The sequence below is a fragment of the Perissodus microlepis genome, chromosome 8, assembly GCF_051167445.1.
Source record: "Perissodus microlepis isolate ML-2025 ecotype Zambia chromosome 8, ASM5116744v1, whole genome shotgun sequence".
NCBI lineage: Eukaryota > Metazoa > Chordata > Actinopteri > Cichliformes > Cichlidae > Perissodus > Perissodus microlepis.
The window spans coordinates 18,667,926-18,693,232 of NC_140468.1; the positions used below are offsets into that span (position 1 = coordinate 18,667,926).

At 42.8% G+C, this 25,307-nt stretch overlaps 4 protein-coding genes across 5 annotated transcripts; 3 read left to right on the plus strand and 1 right to left on the minus strand.

The window, feature by feature from the left end:
• Positions 1–83: 83 nt before the first annotated feature.
• On the plus strand, positions 84–9,534 carry LOC146381834 (uncharacterized). The gene is made up of 5 exons (XM_084937978.1): positions 84–959; positions 5,279–5,377; positions 6,925–7,068; positions 7,662–7,710; positions 7,944–9,534. The coding sequence occupies exons 1-4, from the start codon at positions 878–880 to the stop codon at positions 7,700–7,702; spliced, it is 366 nt and encodes a 121-aa protein (XP_084794104.1). The 5' UTR covers positions 84–877; the 3' UTR covers positions 7,703–7,710; positions 7,944–9,534.
• Positions 9,535–9,986: 452 nt separating this feature from the next.
• znf646 (zinc finger protein 646) lies at positions 9,987–20,930 on the minus strand. 2 transcript variants are annotated; one of them, XM_084937967.1, is made up of 4 exons: positions 20,609–20,930; positions 16,418–19,226; positions 15,116–16,192; positions 9,987–13,367 (listed from the first exon to the last, which is right to left on the minus strand). In XM_084937967.1, exons 2-4 carry the CDS (start codon positions 19,018–19,020, stop codon positions 12,473–12,475), a joined length of 4,575 nt encoding a protein of 1,524 aa, XP_084794093.1. In that variant the 5' UTR covers positions 19,021–19,226; positions 20,609–20,930; the 3' UTR covers positions 9,987–12,472. The 2 variants fall into 2 exon arrangements, with proteins under 2 accessions (XP_084794093.1, XP_084794092.1); XM_084937966.1 differs by lacking the exon at positions 20,609–20,930 and adding an exon at positions 19,765–19,925.
• Positions 20,297–23,509, plus strand: znf668 (zinc finger protein 668). Its single transcript, XM_084937970.1, has 2 exons — positions 20,297–20,421; positions 21,019–23,509. Exon 2 carries the CDS (start codon positions 21,027–21,029, stop codon positions 22,986–22,988), a length of 1,962 nt encoding a protein of 653 aa, XP_084794096.1. The 5' UTR covers positions 20,297–20,421; positions 21,019–21,026; the 3' UTR covers positions 22,989–23,509.
• Positions 23,510–23,611: 102 nt separating this feature from the next.
• On the plus strand, positions 23,612–25,280 carry gjz1 (gap junction protein zeta 1). The gene has a single exon (XM_084937977.1). It carries the CDS (start codon positions 24,105–24,107, stop codon positions 24,813–24,815), a length of 711 nt encoding a protein of 236 aa, XP_084794103.1. The 5' UTR covers positions 23,612–24,104; the 3' UTR covers positions 24,816–25,280.
• The last annotated feature ends 27 nt before the right edge of the window (positions 25,281–25,307 follow it).

A 25,307-nucleotide genomic window follows, 5' to 3' on the forward strand; every position in this document is an offset into this window, starting at 1 on the left:
GCATCAACCGATGTGGTTTTTATTAATGTATGAGATAATGCTGTGACGGAGGCCAGCCTGATGGCTCTCCGAGCGTGCGTCCACTGGCTTTGTTATTGCATATTTGTGCTCCAGCAGCAGCAGCAGGCTACACCCAGCTCCAGGCATTAATAACAGGGACTCTTCCTATTCAAACGCAGTCTCCAGACCATCACAGAGCTGTTGTGTTTCAGCAGAGGGCTGAAGAGTGGACACAGATAAACCTCATCTTACTTGAAGTTTAAGCAGAATTTCCAAATCTCTTTAAAAAAACATAGATGTTTTTCTTTTTTTTTTTCTTCTTCTACTGAGTGTCATCTGTTTTTGCCTCGGTTGCTGTTTCCCCCCCTTTTCTGTGTATGGGACCCAGACTCATGCCAGAGAGTTGTGTTTTTTGGCAGGGAGGACGGGGTGACGTCGACAGGCGTGGTAATAACAATGAGAACACTATTAAGTCCAGACTACGCGGGGTCTCGGAGAAAGAGAGAGAAGGAGAGAAAAAAATGTAGGGTGTTCCCTTAAAATATGACATTTATGTATTGAAACTCTCATACCTGAGGTGGTAAAAAACTTTCACTCGAACTGAAACAAATGCAACCACACTTTATGGCACTGGAGTTTCCTGTGAGTCGGGGAGTGCGCACAGAGAATCCGAGCAGTACAGTACATAGGAAATGACTCATAGGAGTGGAGCTGTTAGCGTGGGTGTGTGCGCGCTATTAAAACAAGGCGCAGACTCCTCCGTATGACTCACTCTGATGCTCGCTTTTCCATGCTGAAAACCAGCACGGACTGTTAATCAGATGAACTTTCGGGAATTGTGTGGCCGACAGCGAGCAGCTTTCCCTCCGCAGACATCATGCCTTTAAACGGTCTTTGCGCGCTCTGCGGACTTATTATTGCGGCGGTGACCACTTTCCATGGTGTGAGCGCGCAGAAAAGTAAGTGAAATACGTTTTTTCCCTCCCTCACCTTTTTTTTGGGAAAACAACCTTTACTAAAAGAAAGAAAAAGCAGGGGAATTCCTTGTGCGCGTTAAATGTTCCCGTTTTTTATTCTTATTCCTAAATGTTGATTCATAAGTGCTGGCGTGTTTTGCGTGAACACTGGTCAGAGTCTGGTGGTTTGCTCTGCTTATAATGGAGTCAGATAGTGGGGTCTGCTTACAGAGCCGCTTCCTTTACCAGCTGCATTTCTCACCGGTTCCGCATTCCGATCGCCTTATTTCACCTCATCCATCCGAGCCTCTCGGTGAGAAGGACAAGCCACATGGAAATGCTCTACCGCCTGTGTCCATTTTGGACAAAGACACGTTTATAGGGCCTCGAAAAAAACAAAACCCGAAACAACAGAAAACCCCAGCTTTTTAACTTTGTTTCCACAGCGCTCTGAAGTTTTTAAGTCTTAATCCCACCGGAGAACACCAGGCGCAGAGTGCACCAAGAACATAAAACTCTGAATAATTAAATGGGTTAGGGCCATTTCCTCAGGCATTAAAGTGCCAAATGCGTTTTCAAAGAACTAACAGCAAACCCTGTGCTTTAATCTTGATTCTATCTGTGGGAAATCTTCTCTACATCTGGACATCAGCTGTTGATCCACCCACCCCTTCCAGTTCATGACAAAATACAACACCCCCACACCCCAAAACACCCTTTGTCAGACTAGGTGTTGAGACTTGCCAAGGCCTCTTAGTCAAAAAACAAAACAAACAAAAAAACCTGACATTTTGGTTTTTCTCTCCCACTCCACACTGATTTGAAAAACTTAACCACAAGAAACACCTGTGGTAATAAAGAGATGTAGAGATGAATGATTCAGCTCCTTAACCTTTTAGCTTAATGCTTGAAATGTTATCAGTCCCATCAAGTTTCGGGTTGCAGAGGTCACCCAGCAGTCAGGCTTCAGTTCCTTCCAGTTACCTTTTGAACTCTTGTGCCGAAGTCCAGCTGCATGATGTAGTGCTGAAATCATGAGGAGAAATGCTTTACAAGGACTGTGACACATTTTTTTACTGTGACCAGGGCTATAAAATGAGTCAGTCAAACCCTGGAGGGAGACTGGCTGTGGAGGACGGAGAGTCTCTGAGGGCCTGAGCATGTGGCTGTAATATAACCAGAGAGTCAAAGTCAAAGGAGGTCAAAATGTTTCAAACATGAGTGTATGAGCAGGTGGCTTTTGACTACAGATGGTCTAACAATGACCTGTACTCAAAAAACCATACAGCGGCATACTCATGCAGGTCTCAGAGTTAACTCTGGATTTCTTCAAGCTGTGACTGATGAGACAAATGAAGTGAATGTAAAATGTTTCCCAAGTAAGGTTCAGTTTGGACTGGTGGATTTGGCCCAGTGCTCTCCACATCCCGCAACACAGAGACATTTGTCTTCTTTAATATTTAGCTTTCATTAATCAGCAGCATAGATGTGACAGCTTTTTAGCCCAGAGTTCCTCCTTCATTCTCATTTGGTAGCTTCTTATACTTTCTGTAACCTTCATTCTTTATAATGGCCAGCAGGGGGCGACTTGTGTGGTTAGAAAAACAGTAAAAATGACCATACCTCTTACTTTCTTTAATACCTCAACACCATGTTTCTGATGTGTTCATTGTCCGATTTGCTAGTTTCAACTTATGTGTAATACAACCTGATGTTCATTTTGTAAACTATGGTTGCCATTAAAAATAAAACCGACACCAAAGCCGTGGATGCGTCACTGTGTGGCTCGCTTATGAATTTAAGCTGCTATGGTCTGAATATGCATATGATGGCATCTTTATTTTAAAAAAATTAAGATGTTGAGTCTGAAATACTAAACTTGAGACTTCAAGAGATAAATCCCCATCAGTGATGTCACAGTGGCTGTGTCCATCTTTTATCTACAGGCTATGGTCAGGGCCCCTTGCATTTTACCCCTTAAGCATATATTTTCAATGTGCAAGCTCTGATAGCCTTCAACAGATGTCCCTCTGTCTTTTGTCCTGTCTCCATGATGGAGATGGCTGCCTCTCCCTGAGCCTGGTTCTGCTGGAAGTTTATTCCTGTTAAAAGGGAGTTTTTCCTTCCCACTGTTGCTAAGTGTTTGCTCATACAGGGTTCTGTATTAATGTTTATTGTTACTTTACAACATAAAGCAGCTTGAGGCAACTGTTGCTGTGATTTGCAGCTATATAAATAAAGTTGAACTGAACTGAATTAAGTCATCATCTGAAAACAGATGTCCAGAGACTGAACCCGAATGTTCCCTGCTGGTGTCGTCATTGTTGAGTGATTCGTCACCATAGCTAGTTTGTCTTCCAACCTGTGGTTAGAATTGTGAAACAATGTATTTTAACTGAAACCATGACCTTTTCATAAGCTTAACAAAGTAGGTTTGATGCGTAAACCCAACCACACGGCAACTGACAAAAGAAAAAAACAAAACAACACCCATCAAAAAATAGCATTCCCAGAATGGAGGGCAAGATCTGTCTCCTGGGTGGAAGTCCTCCAGCCGGCTTCAGCCTCTTCATGCAGACTTTTTTTTGTTTTGTTTTCAATATCTTTTCAGCCAAGAAGGTGCTGCTCTGGAGCACTACCCCTGAATGTTGGAAAAAATGTTGAAACCAAGCATCAGTAATGTGATGAGTTCTTAGGTAGCAAGCTCTGGTGCATCCTAAATACTAAGAATATTTTAATGTCACGCTTCCAGTTTGCTATGACGACTTCTGGTAAAATATTTATGAAGAAAAAAGGAAAAAAAAAAACACACCTTTGAGGCAAAGCCGAGATAAGCCTAATAATGTCACCGTGACATTATTAGGGCTGAACCACAGATACTACGCTTTTGTTTCAAAGCTTGTTAATTACTCCTCCTCAACTAGAGTGAATTATCACTTCAAGAGTCTTTATTATGTAAACTGTTTGATGCTCGTTAAATTGACACATTATTAAATGTGGGATCTATTTTACTTCATTTGCTGCAACTTTGTTTCACACTTTGCTGATAATACTTTTATATTACTATTTAAGTCAGGCTTTTGAACCACAGAGTAGGTCTTGTGATCAGGAGTAAAGGATTTGAATACTTCAGCCATAGCACAGTACTAAAGAGATTTACTTCATATTGGTATTCATCACTTCTTTGTTTCATTTTTCTCCAAGCCTGCCTGATCTGTTGTAGTTTCTACTTTCCCCTTTGTCTGCTCCAGCACTGATGAGGCGGTGCATCGTCTCCTGAGCTCGGTGTAGCAATATATTTATTACATGTTACTGCCGCAGTTTCCTATGCCTTAATTTCCCTACTTTGATATGCATCAGGTTCACCTCTGTGAGTTTTGCTATTGCTGTCAGCGGTGGTTAAAGCCAGCAGTTATGAAATGTTACCACAAATCATGACTCGGGTAGTTTCTTGTTAAAATTGTTGAGCATAAAAGATGTTTGTTTTTTTAAAATTCTATGCAAATGCGTGTCTTACACATTTGATGAGGAATGATTATCATCATTTATCAAGTGTCTCTGGGCGGTTTCTTTGTTGTTATCTGTCATGTCTGGTATTGTTTGACCTCATTAGGTTGATTTTGTGTTGTAATATTGTTTTTGCAGAGATCGTACTTCATGCATGTCTTCAGGGCATTAGTGCATATGTGTTTCTTAACCAAATGCAGGATGTTGAAGCTGGAGAGAAAACCGCACACTTTAAAACAATAAAACGGCCTCTGCTCTCAGCCTGTCTCACATCTTTAGCCTTGTCCTTTCCTTATCATCTAGGAAGTGCACGGCTTTAATTGTCCGCCTGGCTGGCTGCCAGAAAAAAGAAACGAAGCTGTCCATCGTGGCTGCAGAGGTAGACGTTTTCTGTCTGGGCTAAACCAAACTGCCACTTCTTTTTCTCACAGATGCAAATTTATTCTCTGGAAGTCACACATAAACGCGCATAAGACAATTCGACGGAAGCACTCTGTGAAAGCACATCCTGCTCTTCACACACATGGCCCGAATGTTCACGCACGCCAAACCGACTACTTGTCTGTCGTGCAGATGAGATGCACCGACAGATTCTCCACAAAGGAATTTCCCTGTTTCACTTTATGAGAAGAGAAATCATTTGATGTCCTGTTCAGGTCACATGTGTTTACTGTAATAGGTGGATGGAAACCTAATTTCTCCTTCAAACCACCTGATTATGGTTTATTTGGTTACCTTCTAGGATTACAGTGTAAGGTTTGAGATAATGACCGGAAATGAAATGTCACGACTAACCTGCTTCTCTGTGTGTGCAGGTCCGTGTCGGAGCTCGGAGTTTTGGAGCTCAGACTATGATGGTTGCTTGCCCTGTGAATCATGCAAGCAGTACCCGAAAACCCCGTCCTGCAACACATGTGAGCCACTGAGTCGCATCTGTTAAAACATCTATTAAAACTTGCTTGTCGAGTGTTAGAGCTACCGTGAAAAATTATTTGCCCCCTTCCTGATTTCTTGTCACACTTACATGTTTCAGATCATCAAACACATTCTAATATTCGACAAAGATGAGCTGAGAAAATACAAAATGAAGTATTTTGGTGAAGGTTTCATTTATTAAAGGGGAAAAAGCTATCGCAACCAACCTGCTCCTGTGTGAAAAACGAATTGCCCTGTCTTGTTAAATCCATAATTAACTGTGATTAAACAACTTTTTGGAAGGTTCTGCTCCATTTCATGAGCCAGACACAGACCTGATTACTGCCAGACCTGCTGAATCGAGAAGTTACTTAAACAGAACCTTTCTGACAAAGTGAAGCAGGCTAAAAGATCTCAAAAAGTAACACATCCTGCAGGATCTGAAGAAACAGCTCAGAAACAAAGTCTCCGGCATCTATCAGACTGAAAGAGTTACAAAGACTTTTCTAAGGCTTTGGGACTCCAGTGCACCACAGCCATTATTATCTACAGTGTAAGGTTTGAGATAATGACCGGAAATGACCAGACCCTAACATTATTATCTACAAATGGAGAAACCTACCAAAATTACCTCAAGAGCACATCAATGACTCACCCAGGAGACCCCAGAACAACATCTAAAGAACTGCAGGGCTCACTTGCCTCAGTTAAGGTCAGAGTTCACAATTCAACAATAAGAAAGAGACTGCACACCTTGATGATCCTCAAGACTTTTGAAAAATAATCTGTGGAACTGACGACACAAAAGCTGAAGGTTTGAGTCCCGTTACAGCTGGTGTAAAACATCATATCAACAGTCAAACATGGTGATGGTTATATGATGGTCTGGGGCTGCTTTGCTGCTTTAGGACAACCTGCTGTAATTGATGGAACCATGAATTCTGCTCTGTACCAGAAAATCCAGAAGGAGGATGTCCAGCCATCAGCTTGTATCCTGAAGCTCAAGCACACTCAAGCTCAAGTCCACCTCCGAATGACCCGGAGACAGCAACATTTTGGAGTGGCTTCATCAAAGTCAGGACTTAAATTAGATCGACATGCTTTGGCATGACCTTAATCAGGCTGTTGGTAATGGACAACTCTCCAGTATGAATTAAAATGATACCACAAAGTGGGCCAAAATTCCTCCACAGCGATGAGAAGACTCATTGCCAGATAAGGTGGCAGGACCAGTTATTAGGTTTAGGAGGTAAATACCTTTTCACACAGAGCCATGTAGGTTTGGATAGGTTTTCCCTTAATAAGTGAAATTATTATTAAAAACTAGTTTGCACTTACCCAAAGAATGCCCTCTTCTTCAGCCTGTTAGTAAAGCAATCTGTCGTAGAAAAGATGTGAACCAAATTTTCAGTTTCTTGTCATTTATATTGGTGAGTTTTGACATTAATTGCCAATAAAAAAAAACAAATGGCTTCTTTTAGCTGTGTTTAACACAAAAGTGTTGGTATTAAAGTGGAATTCTAATGGTGTTTTTTTTTTTAAATAGGCAAATCAGTGGATGAGACACCTGACGTGTGGAAACTGGCAGCAATCACCAGCTTCTCAGTACTGGCTGTGGTGCTGGTCAGCGCTGCACTGATCATCGGGGTCATGGTGCATCGACGCAAGTCGCACAAACGGCCTTTACGTGGTAAGACGCAGGAGAAAGGTGTTTCCTTTGATGCATTATTTTAGTGTAAAATGAAGGGAAATGAAGTTCACTGCTTACAGTTGTTTTCCCGCTGTGTGCTGGGAACGATCTCTAGATTATTTTGATCCTGGAGAAATCTGAAAAACTGGAGGATGCTTAGGGAAGGCCAATAGTCTGCTGTGCACTATCTTGTAATTATGAATTAAACGTGGCTACCGTGGTTTCCTTCAGCTACTGAGTATCAGTGGTAAGAGCAGCATTTGCGCATGCAATTATGATTTCTGGGACGGGGTTAGGTAATCCTCTTAAAATTGTTTGGCGTCTCTGGCGTAAAGCAGTTCTTGGTAAACGCGAGAACAGTCTGTGCTGCTCCTGTTTTGTTTTTTTGTTTTTTGGTGTGAAGACTCTGCAGCTGAGTCACAAAAGGCTCAGGATGTATTTTATTGTATTCAGATTCACCGGGGCCTTTCTAACAGCAGGAAAAGGATAACTACATTCTTGATGCCCTTTGTGTTGTCACAGCTGTTTTGGAGGAGCGTCAAAAACATTGTTTTAAAATGCTCATTCATTTTTTTAATCTTCATTTATTACAGAACCTATCGAAGAAACTGCGGGGCCACTTTATCAAGCTTAAACCACTCAGTAAGTATCACATGACTCTCTCGCTGTGTGGTGCAGCCAATCATAAGAAAGTTGGCTTGAAGGTAGAAAGAGCCACAAGTGTTATTTCAGACGGCGTACACGAAGAATTGCGACTCTTTCAATGCTAATGTAAAAAATAAAAATCACAGAGTGGGAAACCATAATAATGGGTCCACTTTTTAAAATGTGACTGTAAAGCGAGGTGGACTAAACTGCTGTCACTGCCTCCACAGCCTCATCTTCCTCTGAAAACTGATGTAACAGAAATGAAACAGAACCAAGGAGCCACTGGTTACTAGCCGGGAGGAGGCAACTTCTGAACGACGAACCGTGTACTCTGACTGCAGGGTATACCTCGACCAGAAATGGACCCTTTTTTATTTTTTTTTATTTATTAGACTGGTTGGTGAAGAGATAAGCTCAGTTCTCATGCTTGGTGTAGGTCCAGTGGTTAAGACGGGACTTGCAATGAGCAAATCTCACACCTCTGTAGGTATATTAACAGCATTATACTAGTGGTATCATCTTTTAGAACTTGTGTGCCTTCATATTCCACTCCGTTGAGATTTTGATCTGGATCATTGGGGGGGGGGGTTAGGCAGGTTTGACTGAGAATTAACCGTAAAACTAGAGTCTGCACCCCTGCATTGCGTTGTGCTGTTTTCAGCAGGACTCCAGTGAATGTAACACAGCTACATCCGCCAGCTGGGCCACAGTTTGATCCCCCCCCGCCGTTCAGCGGGGTAACACAGGGCCTCTCTGCTGGTCATTTACCACAACAGCCTCTGAAAGACAGATCACATGTGAGTAACACATACTGTTTGGCACATTAAGGCCATATGAATGTAGCTACCTTTTTAAAAATCTTTTTAGGTGAATTGTACTCCAACCTTTGTTCCTGCCAGTACCTGTTCTTGTAGTTGCCTGACGCAGTGAGAACGCTGTTGAGTAAAGGAGCAAACTGTACTCATGCACTGTTACTGGGTCTCCTGAGACCAACACAGACCATTTATTGCAGGTCTCTAAAATATTGTCTTGTCTGTTTTTTTTCTTTTCTTTCATTTAGAGTTTAGATGTCATTTTTTGCCTAAAACAAACCCTGAATTCACACGACTGTTGCAGCAGCGCTTTGCAACCCAGGATGCTTGAAACACTAGACGTACAGCCCCAAACTGCTAACATGTGAGAATGTTGTGAGGAATGTACTGCAGAGAGGAAAACTAACTACACCTACAGTGTTTTAAACAGAGCTTCAGCAATCACAGCGCTTTTCAGATCTGCAGCAAGGCAAAAAAGAAAAAAGAAAGGATGGTTGCAACTGCAGTGGTCTGTAATTTTGTTGCCGCTGAAGCCAACACGAACCACAGCGGACAGGGTTGTTGTCTTCAGCTTTTTTTTTTTAATGTTTTTTTTTCCTTGCGATAATTCGGCACCGACAATGTTTGAGGTCACGGATCTGTCTGCTTGTGGGTGAACCCTCTGGCAACAAAATTGGGGAACCATTTATATTGTCTGTTTTATTGTTTATTTCTTTTTTTATTTTTTAAAAGAGGTCTATATTATTTATTTTAGTATGTTGAGCTGTTGTAATGCAACAAATGTGACAGACAAGCACAGTTTTAAAGGGACACCAGTGAAGATCTTTTCAAAACGTCCACCAGGCCAGCTATTACTGAACAATATCTTAACATTTTCTACTTGTTTCTCTTGCCTTCTAGTTCTTCTTGTATATAATGTAAATGCACTGGCTTTTACTTAATGCAATCTTTATAAACTGCTTTTTGTGTAGCAAATGTATTTTCACAATAAAACTGACAATTTCCATCACTGCTGCAAGTGTTTTTCTTTGAATTCAATTCAACTTTATTTATATAGCGCCAAATCACAACAATGGCCGCCTCAAGGAGCTTTATATTGTTAGGTAAAGAGAAAACCCCAACAATCTCATGACCCCCTGTGAGCAAGCACTTTGGCAACAGTGGGGAGGAAAAACTCCCTTTTAACAGGAAGAAACCTGGCAGAACCAGGCTCAGGGAGGGGCGGCCATCGGAAAAATAATCAGCAGTGTAAAAACTTGGACAACAAACACATTTTTTCCCCCCAAGTCTTTTAATTTATTTCACCTAAATTTAAATAATTTTCTCATTTTTTTTCTAAACTAAGTTCTAACAAAGAAGTAAAAATCTACGCTTTAGAGTGACAAAATAGTTATATAAATATTAATTAAATACTAAGCAGATATATATCTTAACACTGAAATCCAATAAATGAGAACATGTGGTATATGTATTTTTATTACACAATAGCTAATCTAGCAGTTTTCTTCTGTTGAAGAAAATGCAAAAAAACAAAAAACCATTAAATAAATTTACAGAGATCCAATCATCATCTTCATTCTAATATATACAGCGCACTGAAATTAAACACGAACCACAACAGCAGACTGTGATAGTGATCAATGACAGATCAGTGCGAAAGGTTAAGTGCCAAATGAGGTGAGACCGAGAATGTGGTGCAAAAACAAGTCAGTTTAACTCAAGTGTGCACGTATCGTTTGACATCTTACAGGCTACTGTGGCATACAAAAAAAAGAATAAAAAAGAAAATCTGACAGTGAGGTCAGTTAAATTATTACGATTGTTACACGATGACTTAAAAAAAATGTAACAACATGGCACAAGGCAAGCTGTGATATTAGAATCAGTATACTGAATCCGATCCCGCTCGACTCCATACAATGGTTAAGACAAATGAGACGCACTCGACTCGTGCACTGAAACAATACTTTCAGCATATTGCTTAAAACGTTACGACCCGCACACTAGCTGAGGTGATTCATCAAGCAGCCGACTTGTCGCTTGTCAACACGGCCCTCCTTAGGCTACAAGTGTCGTCTACACATGTGCAAATATAAATCTGAAAACCACAAACTGCAAACAGACGACCGCGGTGAGGAGGAAACTGTCTGCACAAACTAAAAGCCCTAAGTCTGATGCTTCATCCGTGCGATTACAGTGTATTCTCTACTGATAAGCTGTATGAGGCATTTAAGTAGCAGTCTGTCAGGAAGGCAGGGCATTCGAGGTATTTCATGCTTTTATGACCAGTGCCAAACAAAAAGAAAAAAAAAAACGTTAGAAAAACAAATCCTGCGTGTCTACTTTTGATAGACGTCTAAATTGTAAGAAAAAAACAAAACAACAAAAACAAAACAGGCACATTACACAACTTGACCAAGAATAATAAAAAAAAAAAAAAAAATTGCACATCTTGCAACAATAACAGGTTTATGAACAGTAAATATGAAACCGGTTTTCACTATAAATAAAGCTCTGGTAAGTTTGTATTTTAATAATTGTGCTTAGTAGAAATGAGGCATTATGGCCGCGGACAGACAGGCGAAAAAAAGGAAAAATAAAATATCCCTGCAGCAGAGGGATCCAGTCTCATTCATATAAAGTGGTGGGCAATGTTTCTGGTATGTTTAGGTCTTCTTGTTCCTTTAGAGGTGATGCGTTACACTGCCCCAAGAGGGGTGGGTGGGTGGTCACTGAATGGTTTGATGAGGATAAAAATGATGGTGTCAGGGCTCTCACTTTAGGGCCTTGAGCAATCATGTTGGTTTCTCCTTTAATTTGTTGCCTGTTTCCATAAGCATGGGTGCAATGCTAGTGTTGACTGTTTTAATGAAAGTTTAACTAGAACTGAGGAGATCCAGGTCCAAAGATACATTAAACAAATTTACAATTAAATTAAATTTACCATTAGAAAAAGAAAAAAAAACATTTACAGTATAACGCTCAGTGAAAGGAGGTTTGTTAACATCAAACTGCTACAATCAATGTACGTTTTAGGCACTGGCACTGAAATGTGACTGATGCTTTTCAAAGATGAAAGAAAAAAAAAAAAACACAACCCAAAAACAACTATGCTCAGTTTGAGAACAGATTTTCTAGACTGTATTACACACCAGGTACGTTCCTTTTAAAGGTTAACCCTGAGTGCTAACAATAACACACCACCCTTGGCTCGCTCGGTCCTGCCTATTCTGAAAATTAATGAGTAACCAATCGACTGATGAGAAATCCCTCAAAGGCTACATGAGTTTTAGAAGACAGCTTTTACAACATTCAGAAAGTTTTTCCTAATAAAATATGCGAATAAAAATAAGAATAAATTAATAAATACATCCATTTTAGCATACGATGTCACTCGACGTGAATGTGAATATTGAATATCATTAGCAGTACGACTATTTATTTCGTAATATGGTTTCAGTTAATCACTTTGACCTTTCAACACACCCAGAGGTATTTGACTTAAAATTAACCGGCCTGCCTGATATGAGGAAGGCGAGCAGTCCCTCAACACTGATGGCAGAGCTAACAAAAAGATTCAGAGTTATATACAGTTTGTATATTTAGTTTCCTAGGGAACTCACAGAGGCACTGAACACAATTATACATAGCGAGAGTTATAACAGTACTGTTGTACAAAAATGTGTCATCAGCTTTATGTTCTTACATGAACCTCTCTGTTCACTTTGGTTGGCTGGTTCATCATTGAGGAATGAGCGAATACTAATGTTTTCATCACCTGCCCGGTTTTAAGGGATCCCGTGTATCCATGGGAAAACCAAGAACCAAGGAGCACTTTCTGAAAAAAAAATAAATACTGTTTTACAATTACTGATCGAGGGATAAATAACACAAGCATATGAGGACCATATGTCCTCTTCTTTTATATGCTATTTAGTACTTCTTTAAAGAAAAGACCCCATGTCTAGGTCCATAAATGCATTAGCATCCATGTTAAATGAGGAGTCGAAGGTCTGGGTGTTCTGGTGCATCTTCTGATGGTGCCGCAGGTTGGACTTGCTGGAAAAGCTCTTGTCGCACAGCAGGCAGGCAAAAGGCTTCTCTTTGGTGTGTATCCTTCGGTGACATATGAGCTGAGTGGACACCCGGAACGCCTTCCCACACTCCAGGCACTGGTAGCGCTTGGGCTCTGTGTGAATCCGTCGGTGGTTCTTCAGGGCCATCAGGTTGGTGAACTCCTTCTGGCACACTGAGCAGAAGAAGGAGCCCGTCTTGTGGCTGTTCTTGTGGTTGAGGAGGGAGCCGGCGTGACGGTAAGTACGCCCACAGTGCTCGCAGACGTGGCTCTTCTCCTCTGTCGCAGAAGTGTTGTTGTTCTTCTCTGAATTAGGAATGCTTCCTGGAATATGGGACAAAGGTGGTGGAACTTCACTGTGCATCCCTCCCATTCCCATGGATTGACTGACTCCTGAGTCCCAGCAGAGGCTGTTATCTATAGCGTCATCCTGGTCTTGTTGGTAGTGGTCCTGAGCCACGTGGTGCATGTTATGGTGCTCCTGATAGCTGGCTGCGTCGGGAAAGCTCTGCTGGCACAAGCTGCAGACCACAACCTGGTCCTTTGAGTGCACCTCCATGTGGCTCTGTAGGTGGGTGACCAGACAGAAGGTCTTGCCACACTCGGGGCAGCAGTGACGCCTCATCTGGGAGTGTATCTGCAGAGTGACGGGATCGGGAAATGTTTGGAGACACAAGGTGCAGTGGTGGAGGCTTTCGGAGTGTGTCTTTTTATGATTGAGAAGGGAGCCCGCATGGCGATAGGAGCGCCCACATAAGTCACACCTGCGGCAAGAAATAATTAAAAATTAAAAAACAACAACAGGACACTGCAACTCAAAATACGTTAACCAACAGTGAATGATTTATAAAACTATTTGTGACATTATACTTAATGTTCGGTACATTGCAGAATCAAACTAGAATTACTGTCTCATAACTGCATACCCTTATTAACCAGACAAGTTATAGCCGAAGCCCACAGGCAGCAGTTTTTGTATTTTTCACACAAATCCTATGAAGCAAAGTGTTGCAAAAAAGCTCTCAGTGCTCAGCTTTTCCCCCCTCTCCCACTGGTCTCACCGTACTTTCAGTCCAAAACTTGTCGAACATCACATAAATCAACTTTAACCTTGATGCACACTCAATCATCCAAGTAAGGAAATCCCCAAAAGTTGATTCTGTTCATTTGGACGTAGCATTTTCAGTGTGAGAAATGTTTTGTCAGTCATCAAAGTGGCTTCTTCAGTCTCAGCTGACTGCAGGTTTCCCCAGCCTTTTTAAACAGGACATTTGCATAATGACTGAAATCACCCCCACAGATACAGCGGCCAGGGAAGCAGAAGAACATCATATCAAGAAGGCCCTGAGTAAATGTGGTAAGCCACCTAAAGTATTCTCCAGGCGATCCAGGAGAGATCAGCTGCTGCCTAAACAAACACCCTTAGTGATCCCTTATATGTCAGGAGTATCTGAACAGCTTAGACGCATTTTCTCTAAACACCGCGTCTCTGTGGCTTTTAAACCCCAAAACACGCTGCGCCAAAAACTGGTCCATCTCAAGGATCGGGTCCCCTGACACAAACAGAATAATGTAGTGCATGCTGTTAAGTGTCAGGAGGGTTGCTGTGATCCATTCCTCATCAGGGAAACCAAACAACCTCTGACCTCGGATGGCACATCACAGAAGAGCTAACTCATCAGGCAAGCACTCTGCCATCTATTAACACCTATAGGCCAGTAGCCACTCTTTCAATGATGGGGATGTACACATCCTGGACAGGGAGGAACTCTGGTTTGAGCGAGGAGTCAAGGAAGCCATTTATGTGAAAAAGTAAAGACCATCTCTAAATCGAGGAGGAGGCATAAGGGTACATCTTTCACCATTTCGCAATGCTTTGATTGCAGCCATTCCCCAACTCTGTGAACGGTACTCACAGCCATAGGTCAAAGAATGTTTGAGAGGAGTGCTGTGACAATAAGGTCACTGATGCTTTCAAAAAACAAACAAACAAACAAACCAAAAAAAGAGATTGTCCATTGACCTTTTGGATATGAACATTTATCATTTTAAACATTTTTGTATATTTCTGATCATAATTATTGAAAGAATTCTCTAGTTGTAGCTAAACAAGGTCACAATGACATCTGACCTCCAAATTATTACCACTTCATCCTCACATTCAAACTCAAATGATATCAGGTTAACAAGAATGGGATAGAAGGTTTTACAATTAAATGTATGCACAACTTTAAAACAAAATGCTTTAAACCATGGCACTCATACTTAAAAATGAAGCTGTCAGTACTCTCTAGCAAAATTTGTTGCAGTGATGTTGTTTCTTATGCAAACACAAGTTGCTTAATCCATATGCATGAAAAAAATCCCATCTTTGTCTGCGTCAGTTTAGCAGGGGATAACGTATCAGTCTGGCCAAAGTCAGGCTTTATCAGAATGACACACACACACAAAAAAATCAACAAGTGAAATAATTAGAAAACCACTCCAATAATAATTAATAGAAAAGACTTACATGAAACACTTGTCTCCTCTCTCTGACTGCTGGACTCCAGATCCTGCGTTCTCCTGACCTCTGCGGCAGCGATGCCTCTTCAAGCCAGACCTGCCCTGGAAGCTTTTTCCACATGAAGAGCAGCTAAAGTGATTCACCGCCCGATTGTGGACCCTCTGGTGATTGTGCAGAATGCTGGCGAGACGGAAGGCCTTTCCACATGTGAGACACACGTATTTCTTCTTTTGCGTGTGGATGCGTGTGTGATTGCGCAAAGCCATGGGGTTAGTGAAGGGCTTAGAACAGAAGTTGCAACAGTAGTGCCCCGTCTTGTGGGTATTTTTGTGATTCAACAGTGAGCCTGCATGGCGATAGCTGCGATTACATATGTTGCACCTGAAAGGTCGCTCCTCTTTATTTGGAAACGTATTTAAATCTGCTTCCCTGCTACCCGAAGGTTGATCACAGGTGTGGGCTGCCAGCTGGTCTGCAGAGAAAAAGGCCTGCTTACATTCCTTACACTTAAAGGCTTTAGATTTTAGGCCCCTTCTGACTCCAGACCTATCTTTTCTGAGGTCTCCACAGACATGAGCTAAGAGCTGCTTCCTTCCTCTAAAGCCCTTTCCACAGTTTTGGCAAGAGTGCCTTTTATATGCAAAGTGGGTGCGTAAGTGGTTCTTCATTGCTAGCTGGTTGGTGTAAGTGTTGTTGCAAACTGAGCAGCAATATTGACCCGTTTTATGAGAGTTTCTATGGTTAACCAAACTTCCTGCATGGCGATACGTGCGACCACACTGGTCACAGGCAAAAGGTCGTCTGTCACCTGCATCCTCCGATTTCACTGACATCTCCGACTTTGTCTGCGTTTCTCTTTCTTCAGTTGGCTCCTTGCAGCGCAGAGCAGAATTACAATCCTGATTGGCATCTGAAGCTAAGGGCTGCATTCCTCCATCTGACCTGGTCCCATTCATCTGCATAAGGGCCTGGATCTGGCTATTGAGTTCCTGGATTTTGGCTTGGTTCTCTTTGTGCCTTCTCAGGTGATTCAGTAGCTGCTTCTGAATTTTGAAAGCTTTCCCACACTCATGACAAGTATGCCTAAGGGAGGAGACAAGGGTTATAGTTAATTCTATGTTTGAAAAACTGGGCACAATCTCCACAAGTAAAGCCACAATGACAGAACACTTTGACACCGTGACAGACAAAAACACAAATCCGACCCTACAGGCAAAGCTTTGTTTTTAATCACTTCTTTCCAACAAGCACAGATCATCTATAATATTAATTAATAGTATTAATAGTGTGCATTCATGCCAAACTAACCTCTTAATATCAAAATGGGATCTCTGATGATTTTTAAGGGCCAGCAGGTTGTAGAAGCGTTTCTGGCAGACGAGACATCTGAAGACACCCGTTTTGTGTGACTTTTTGTGGTTGAGGAGGGAGCCAGCGTGCCTGTATGACCGGCCACACTGATCACACTTGTATTGACGTTTCTCAGTATTGACCATGTCTTTGTCAGCACCCGTGTCTTGGTGCTGGGCAACCTTGTTTACTTTCACTTCCTCCTTGCTGTCCACTAACTCCTGTTTCCTCTCAGCTGTGCAGTTGTGGTTCTCAAGATGATGGTAGCTGGTGCAAAAGATGCCACAGCTTCCACAGATGATGTTTTGCGCGTCCTCCTTGCTCTCAGAAACATCATTATTAATGTGGAAAGGTTTAACATTATCTACCTGGTCCTGATTGTGCACAAGCTGATGAGCAATCAAGTCTTGCTGATTGGCAAAACTTTCCCCACATGTACTACAGATCATCATTTCTCCTGACTCCTCATCTTTCAAATCTTCATGAGAGGATGTGGAAGAAGGACCTGAGCTTGTAGGAGTGCCGTGGGATTGTGTGTGCCCTCGGAGATGGCTCCTGAGAGCCCTCATGGTTGTGTAGCTGTTGCCACATATGGAGCACTGATAAAGGTCACCATCATCTTCCTCATCTGTGTTAACATCTTCTTGGCCACTGTTCAGCCGTTCACTTCCAACATTTTCTTGGAAATTTTGTTCAAAGTGACTTTGGTTGTGGCTAGCATTCAGACCCTGGAACTCAACATTAATTCCTGGATTTCCAACTTCACAATGGCCATTACTGACCTGGAAGTTTAAACTGTTGTGATAGTCACCATTAGTAGTGTTATGTTGCTGATGCAGCAATGGGCAGCTGTGAGACTTAATCCCTGCAATATCTGCAAAAGTCTCACCACAGTCTGCACACATGTGCCTCTGCATCAGGTGTTCATTGTGAGGTAGATGCACAGTCATATCCTGGGAGAAGTCCTGATTAAACTGCTCGTGGTACAGTGCTCCATTCCTGCCATCAATTCCATTCTCCTGATCCATACAAAGCACAGGATGAGCACTGTTCTCTTCTTCATCCTGGGAGGAGAAGCAGCCCTGCTGGTTATCCGAAGTCAGAGGCTCTGAGGAGAGCCAGTCTCCCTCAGCACTGAGGTTAAGAGAAGACGGCTGAGCTTTGTGGAGGCGAAGATGACTTTTGAGGGCTGCCAGGTGAGGGTAATTCTTCCTGCAGATGGAACACTGGTAAATCCCAACCTGATGTGACCTTTTGTGGTTGATGAGGCTCCCAGAGTGCCGGTAGCTTTTACCGCAGATCTGACACTTGAAGGGACGCTCATCAGAATCTACAGTTGAAGTCTCTTCAATTTCAGGTGTATTGCAATTATTTTGTGTGGGCATCAGGGTAGGACTGAGAGTGTTTGTATCCATGATTGGGGGATCTCCCTGAGTGCTATTGGACGATGGGGTTTGATTACTGGAGCAGTCAGAGTACATGTGAGCGTTACTTCTAATCTTCTCTTGTGTATCAAAGTCTCCATGACTATCCATTGATGACACTGGAGGAATATTGTTTATAGGAGAAGCATAAAAGTTGGACTCGGGTGAAGCAATACTGTTTTCATATGATACACTGTGGCTCTCTGACAATGGATCTTGAAGACCAAATGACAGAGATGAAGAGTTATGCATTTGGATGTGTTCCTGGAACTCCTCATTGTTTGGGAAAAGTACCTGACATAAATGACAAAAGTTTACTGGAGCATCTTGGCTCTGAGGTGAAAACTGGTCAAGAAGTGTGCCTGCGTATGACCCACCTGTCGAAGTGAGGTCAGTCCCGCTTCTCGCCTTGTGTGTTCGCTGATGGCTGTAAAGGGCAGCCATGTTACTGAACAGTTTGAAACATACTGTGCACTCAAATGTTCCCACTTGGTGAGTCTTTTTATGGTTGGCCAGGCTTCGATGGTGTATGTATGACTTGTCACATAAATCACACCTGAATGGTCGATTTACTGCATCCTCTGAGGTCTCCGATTGTACATTATAAACAATCTCAGCCTTGTCCTCAGATGGGCCATTTACTGTGGAAATCCCAACGCTGGCCAAGTGCTCACTAAGATGATGTGGGTGATCGTTTTCAAGTTCATGTCTGTTTTTATATGAGGAATATTCCGTGTCCACCTTCCGATATGACTGCTCTTTTGCTTGTCTGGCAAAATGAACCCTCTGATGTGTAGCCAGCTGCGTTGCCAGGCGAAAAGCTTTTCCACATTCCGCACAGGAATACTTTTTAAGGGAAGTGTGGCTCCGGAGATGACTCTTCAGGGCCGAGGCATTAGAGTTTTCTTTTCCACATATATTACACTGAAAAGAACCTACTTCGTGAGTCTTTTTGTGGTTAGTTAGGCTACCAGCATGCCTATAACCACGTCCACATTCATCACATTTAAACTTGCGTTCTTCATCTCGCTCCTGATGGCACTCCATATGTTCGACTAGACTGGGCATACTGGGACACACCATACCACACTGTTTGCAAGGAAAACCTGTTGTCCTGCCATGGTCTTGCAAAGCCATCACAAGATATGGACTGAATTAAGTGTGCCAGACACAAAATAGGGCGGAAATGCATTAGATGCCTTTCTTATCCATATAAAAAGAAGGCAGTTCTTTATAATATGATGCAAGGACTCTCTATGGGATATAGCCACAGAAATATGTCAAAAACAGGTCCCATCAGATCACTGGAGTGAGTTGAATTTGAAGAATCCAGACAAATGGAGCTGTGGAGAACAGAAACAGTATTAGTTTTATAAAGCACATCAAACTAGACACTTTAGGACGCCGCAGATAACTCATTACTATTAAACTCATACAAATTAAAAGTACAAACTTTTAGATAACTATATTACAGAGTTAATGTGTTACCACCAGTAGTCAACATGCATGAGGGAAGACGTAATAGCGGAGTGTAAACAGTCTGACAGGTTTTGCTATACCTCTGCACCATCAGGCTAACTGAACTAGCTATGTCAATACACCAGGAAAACAACGCCTGTCAATGCAAATGTACTGACACTGTAAATCCGCATCACTCTCCACATCATGATCAAAAGCGGAGCGGATTATGCACGCTGTCGTTGAGTTTTTAGGAAGAGGAAGCAACTTAAATATTAATGGTTTAAAAATGCAGTGAGCTAACATTAGCGGAGTATGAGCTAGCATCATCTTGGCTAGCTAAACAAACATTGCACCCACTGCAGCAGAAAGCGTTTTTAAACGCGAAACTCCAAAGGCCAGCGACTGCACGGAGTTTAATACCTGCGGGAGTAGTTATTCCAAGCGAGCCCCAAAGACATATATTCACTCGCTTTTTAAAAAAAAATTCACTTTTGTGTAAAGGGCAGCCCCCCTTTTTCCAATTGTCTTTTTTCTTCCATCCCCATTTCCACATTGCGCTTGTTGCTAGGAAACAGGAAATGTGCAACAGAGAAATAATTCCCTCTCAAAAGTAACTCTACTAGCTCAAGATGCAGCAGCTAATCGATAAAACCGATACAAAAATAAAAAAAATATATCTATAATACGTTGTTTTTAAGCAAATAAAAAGCAGGAGGTGAATGTTCATTTTTAGTTCATTCTCAAAATATCTTACATAATCCGCCCCAAAACATACTGGTTAGCTAAAATAGCTAGATTTGCATTTAGTTGAGCAGTTGGGCAAGCATTTTTCCATTTTAACACACAATTGTCGAACTTTATTGGGACTGTAGTATCTTACTAGAGGGCTTATAGTACATTTATGATGTATGTTATATTAAAATTTTATAATTAAACGTATTACACGCTTGGCTTTCCAAGAGCTGTCGTCATCATGGTCCTAGAGCCGTCCGCTCTCGCACAGCCAGTCAACGGCAGCCACCGTGTCTCACAGTAAACGAAGCCCTTTACCGAACGGCGATTAATGCCCTGATTCCGGTAAGATCGACTTTTGTTTTTCTAATACACGCAAGCAACTAACTTAGCTAAATACATGCTGTACATGTACAGTAATTATGATGATGATGGCACTGTGGAGTGAATCGGTACAGTCGGTCCTAAAGCCAGCCATTTTGAGTTAGTGAAAATATCTAGCAAGCTAAAGCTAGCGGAGGGGTATACGTACATAACACGCCCGGGCTGTTCGTAGTACCATCACCCTAAGCTGTGATCTCTGGTGTTTTTCTCTGGTCGTGCACATGCCACTTGTTCATCTTCATGCACTATGATCTCTGACATTACCTCGCCAACTTCCTTTGGCATTAAAGCGGCTAGCTTATTGTCCCTGAGGTCCTAATGCCAGCCATTTTGTTATTAACTGCACACCCACATATTTCTTTTATTATCTGACTGATTATTTCTTATCCCTCAAAACCCACTTTCATTAAAGTTGTGCTCTTCAAATCCATAAAAGTCATAGGACTTAATACCATCATGTCTGTGGAAGAATTTCTATCCCAAGCTGCCAATGGTGTGTCTTTATTTTTTACATTGTTATTAAACGGTAAATTTTTTCCCCATCATCTTTTTTTGTAGATGTAAAGATGGCCTCTGCTCAGCCTGCAAGTCCACCTCTTGCTGCGGAGTACACCCCTCCTGTGCAGGATGAAGAGGGCCAAGAGGAAGAGGTGGAGAGGGATCAGCCTGCAAAAAAACGTGGCAGAGGCAGGCCTCCGAAAGCCAAACCCCTTTTCAAATGCACTGTGTGCACAGAGGCCTTTAAGACTCTGTCAGCTCTGCAGAGCCACAAGCAGTCGGCACATGTGAAGGAACGGCAGCAGCACCCATGTCCCGAGTGTGCCAAAACATTCTCGAGCAAGGCTCAACTCTCAAAGCACGAGCGCACTCACTCAGCCCAGCGCCCCTTCCAGTGTCCCAGCTGTCACAAAGCTTACAAGACGCCCACAGAGCTGCGTAACCACAGCCGCTCTCACACTGGGGAGAAACCTTTTGTATGCACAGAATGTGGCAAGGCCTTCATGCAGGCGATATGCCTCAGGATCCATATGACACAGCACAGTGGAGAGCGCCCGTACTCCTGCCGTCAGTGCTCTAAGAGCTACCCAACCCTGTCCAAACTGAAGGTGCACATGCGCTCTCACACGGGAGAGAAGCCATACTTGTGTGCCGAGTGTGGAAAGAGCTTTGCTGACCCCTCAGTGTTCCGAAAGCACAGAAGGAACCACCAGGGCCATCGACCGTATGCTTGTGACGAATGCGGCAAAACATACACTGAGCTGAAGGACCTCAAAAACCACGAGCGTTCCCACACTGGGGAAAAACCCTACCTGTGTTCGGACTGCGGCAAGGCCTTCTCCCGCTCCTCCTCCCTGGCCTGCCATCAGCGCATCCACTCGCAGAATAAACCCTATAAGTGCGAGCAATGCACTAAAGGCTTCACCCAGCTTTCTTCCTATCAGTCCCATCTCCGCACCCACTCTGGTGAGAAGCCGTTCCTCTGCCCGCAGTGCGGCAAGATGTTTTCAGACCCCTCCAGCTTCCGTCGGCACCAGCGAGCCCACATGGGATTCAAGCCCTACCCCTGCGATAAATGCTCCAAGAGGTTCCGGCAGCCGGCCGACCTGGCCGTACACGAGCGCGTTCACTCTGGAGAGCGCCCGTACAAATGCCAGAGCTGTGACAAGGCCTTCGTAGCTTCCTGGGATCTGCGGCGGCACATGCTTGTCCACACAGGTCTGAAGCCATTTATGTGCACAGAGTGCGACAAGTCATTTGCTGAGCGCTCCAGCCTCAACAAGCACCGGCGTGTGCACTCTGGAGAGAGGCCTTTCAAATGTGAGGAGTGTTTGAAGTCATTTGTGGTGTCCTCAAGCCTGCGCAAACACGAAAGAACTCACCTCGCTGAGCAGTCTGAGCAACAGCAGCAGCAGCAGGAGACAGAGGCTGGGTCACCCTCAGGCTTCACTGCCCACACAACTCTCCCTCAGTTCTCTTGTACTCACTGTGATGCTACATTTGGTACCTGGGAAGAAGTTCAGACCCATGAAAACCTTCACCCCATTGACTCTACCCAGTCCGTTGCCAAAATTGTGTCGCTGGGCTCGCACATCTGTAAAACCTGCCACGAGCAGTTTGCACAGCTTGCAGACTTGCAGGAGCACGAAAAGCAGCATCCCAAGCCGAGGCCGCACGTCTGCGACAGCTGCGGCAAAGGTTTCCTCAACAAATCGGGACTGCGCAAGCACCAGAAGATCCACTCCAACAGCAAACCCCACAGCTGTCCCCACTGCGGCAAAGCCTTCCTGTTCGCCGCGTACCTTCGCAAGCACTTACGGACTCACGCAGACGCCGCGCCGGTTGCCACGCAGCTCGCCGACATAAACATCATTCACACAGACCCCCTGCCTTCTCCTCCGACCCCCAGTGAGGTTTCCCCCTCGTCGGTCGAGCCCGGCACCATGTCGCTGACTGTCCCGACCGTGACTGTCCCCGTCACCGCTTTCCAGTCTCTTCGAGAGTACTTAGTCAAAGAAGAGGGGATTTAAGCTTCTCTTTAATTTTAATTCCACACATATTTACCCCGTGGCCTTAAAGCTGTTTTTTAGATGGGTCTGACTTTTCAAAATAACTTCCTTAAGAAACATCAGAAACACATTATCCTTATGTAAACGGTCGACATTTGGTCTTTGTTTTGTATTGCTGCAGTATTTTTAAAAACAGTTATGTGTATTATATGTTAATGTATTAAAATATACAGTATACTGTACTATAAGTACCTTACTATAAAATTGGCGTATCTGTTGTAATCTCGTCATAAAAATCCACCATAAAGAAAACAAACGAAACCAACAATTAAATCCTTGGCTTTATGGCCGACATGTTTTTATAAAACATTTTTAAATGTTTTTTTGAATCTCTTTTGTCTGAACAATTTGTAACTGCTTCACCGTGTCGCTAAAACAACAACTTGTCAAGCTGCAAAAGGTCGCTGGCATTCAGAAATGCCAAGAGGAATCACATTTTTATGCCAATAAAAACGTGTGTGCAACAATCAGTAATAATCGGAGATTCACTGTGTTGTGGTCCTGTTTTTTTTGGGTTTTTTTTTTTGTGAGTCCGTGTAGTGTTTCTGTTACTGTTGAGGATGATGATGTACAGAAAAAACTCAGTGAGACCGTGTCAGCAGATCGTTTGTTGAGAAACTAACACATATATTGATGACCGTGACGTTTCTGACTGAACGCAAAGCCACAGTGATTGTGTTCTATTAGTGCGCTGTGACCCTGCAAGGTAAGAGCTCCTGTCTGCTTTACTTGACTCCTATTATACACTAAGATGCTCAGACACAGAGCTGTATGCATTTGCTGTGACATTTGTAAATGTGTATAAAATGAGTGTTATTTTAAAAAAATGTTTGATGCACTATAATCTGTCCATTTGTAGCAGTTTGTTGGTTTTTTCTGTGTTTGCACATTTGAAGATGGAAAACCCGAATCAGAGTTGGTTATTGACTTTGGAGATGAGATCTACAACTTAACTACCATAATTTAGCACAAAAGCAAAATGATCTCTCATTATGACCTAATTATTAATTAGATTAATAGCGGTAGGGTTTATATGTTTCACCAGCTTCCTCTTTTATATTACCAGGAAAAGTGATAATGGCAGCAATAGTAACGGGTCTCATCCCAATCCTGAGAACAGCAGTGGATACCACCGCCACCTACAAGTGCCGCTCCCTGTGGTTCGGCCTGCTGTGTGTCCGACTTGTGGTCCTCTTCTTTGCTGAGCTGCCCTTCAGCAAACTGGATGCTGACTTCACCTGCAATAGCAGCACCCCCGGCAGCAGCACCCCCGACGTCTGCACAAAATTCTGTTTTAATGAACGATTCGACAAGCCCATGATAGTGGCTTGGAACTTCATGTTTGTCGTGGTTGTCATCTCTGTCCTGCTCATGGAGTTGTTCACCTCCCACCTCCGCACAATGGCGCAGAAGAGGAGCTTCGGGATGAAGGCGGATGAGAAGCCGGAGGCTCAGGGGACAGAGGAAGCTCAGACGGCGGGAGGCAGGGGCAAGATGATCATAGATCTCCACAAAGACAGGGGCACCGTAGGCTTCTACCTGCTCAGCATAGCTCTGCGGATTCTGGTTGAAGCCTGCTTTTTATTTTTTCTGCTTTATTGGAACCTGCACGCACTCCGTGATGAACACACGTGTACAAAAGAAGGCTGCAAATATGTTTGCATTTTGAGGGCTGCCCCGGAGAAGCGCATGTCTATTTATGCTTTAGCTTCTATCTCAGGCATAATCATTGCTTGCTCAGTTTTGTTTTGTGTTTACTCTATTGTCCACTACCTCTGCAACGCTTAAATATCAGACTCCATGTACATATTCCGTGGGTGTGAAATGTGCATACATACATAGCCTGTTAATTTTGTGTCTTATATCTCTATAAACAGAGCTTTATGGTTATAATTAGGAATATTATACATGTATAGTACTACTGAAATAAAAATCTCAAAAACTGCTTTGTTGCATTTTGTTATGTTAACTTTTGTTTTAGAGTTGTTGTTTTTTTAAATATGTGCTATGAGATATATTTTGCTGACATAAAGGATCTGGGTGTTGGCTTCATGGTGGTGTTTCTGAATCAGGTTTTTACTTGGCGCTTTGGTCAGTGCACAAACTCAGACGCAAGCGACACTGTCAAACACAAAAGCAGTTCTAACTGTAAAACTGCATCAGTAGTTTTCTTGTGTAACATTAAAAAAAAAAATCAAGCATGAGAAATGAGGTGTGAGATATACTGTAATGCATTATTTACAATGTGAAATATTTGAGGGATATCCATCCAGCCAAATA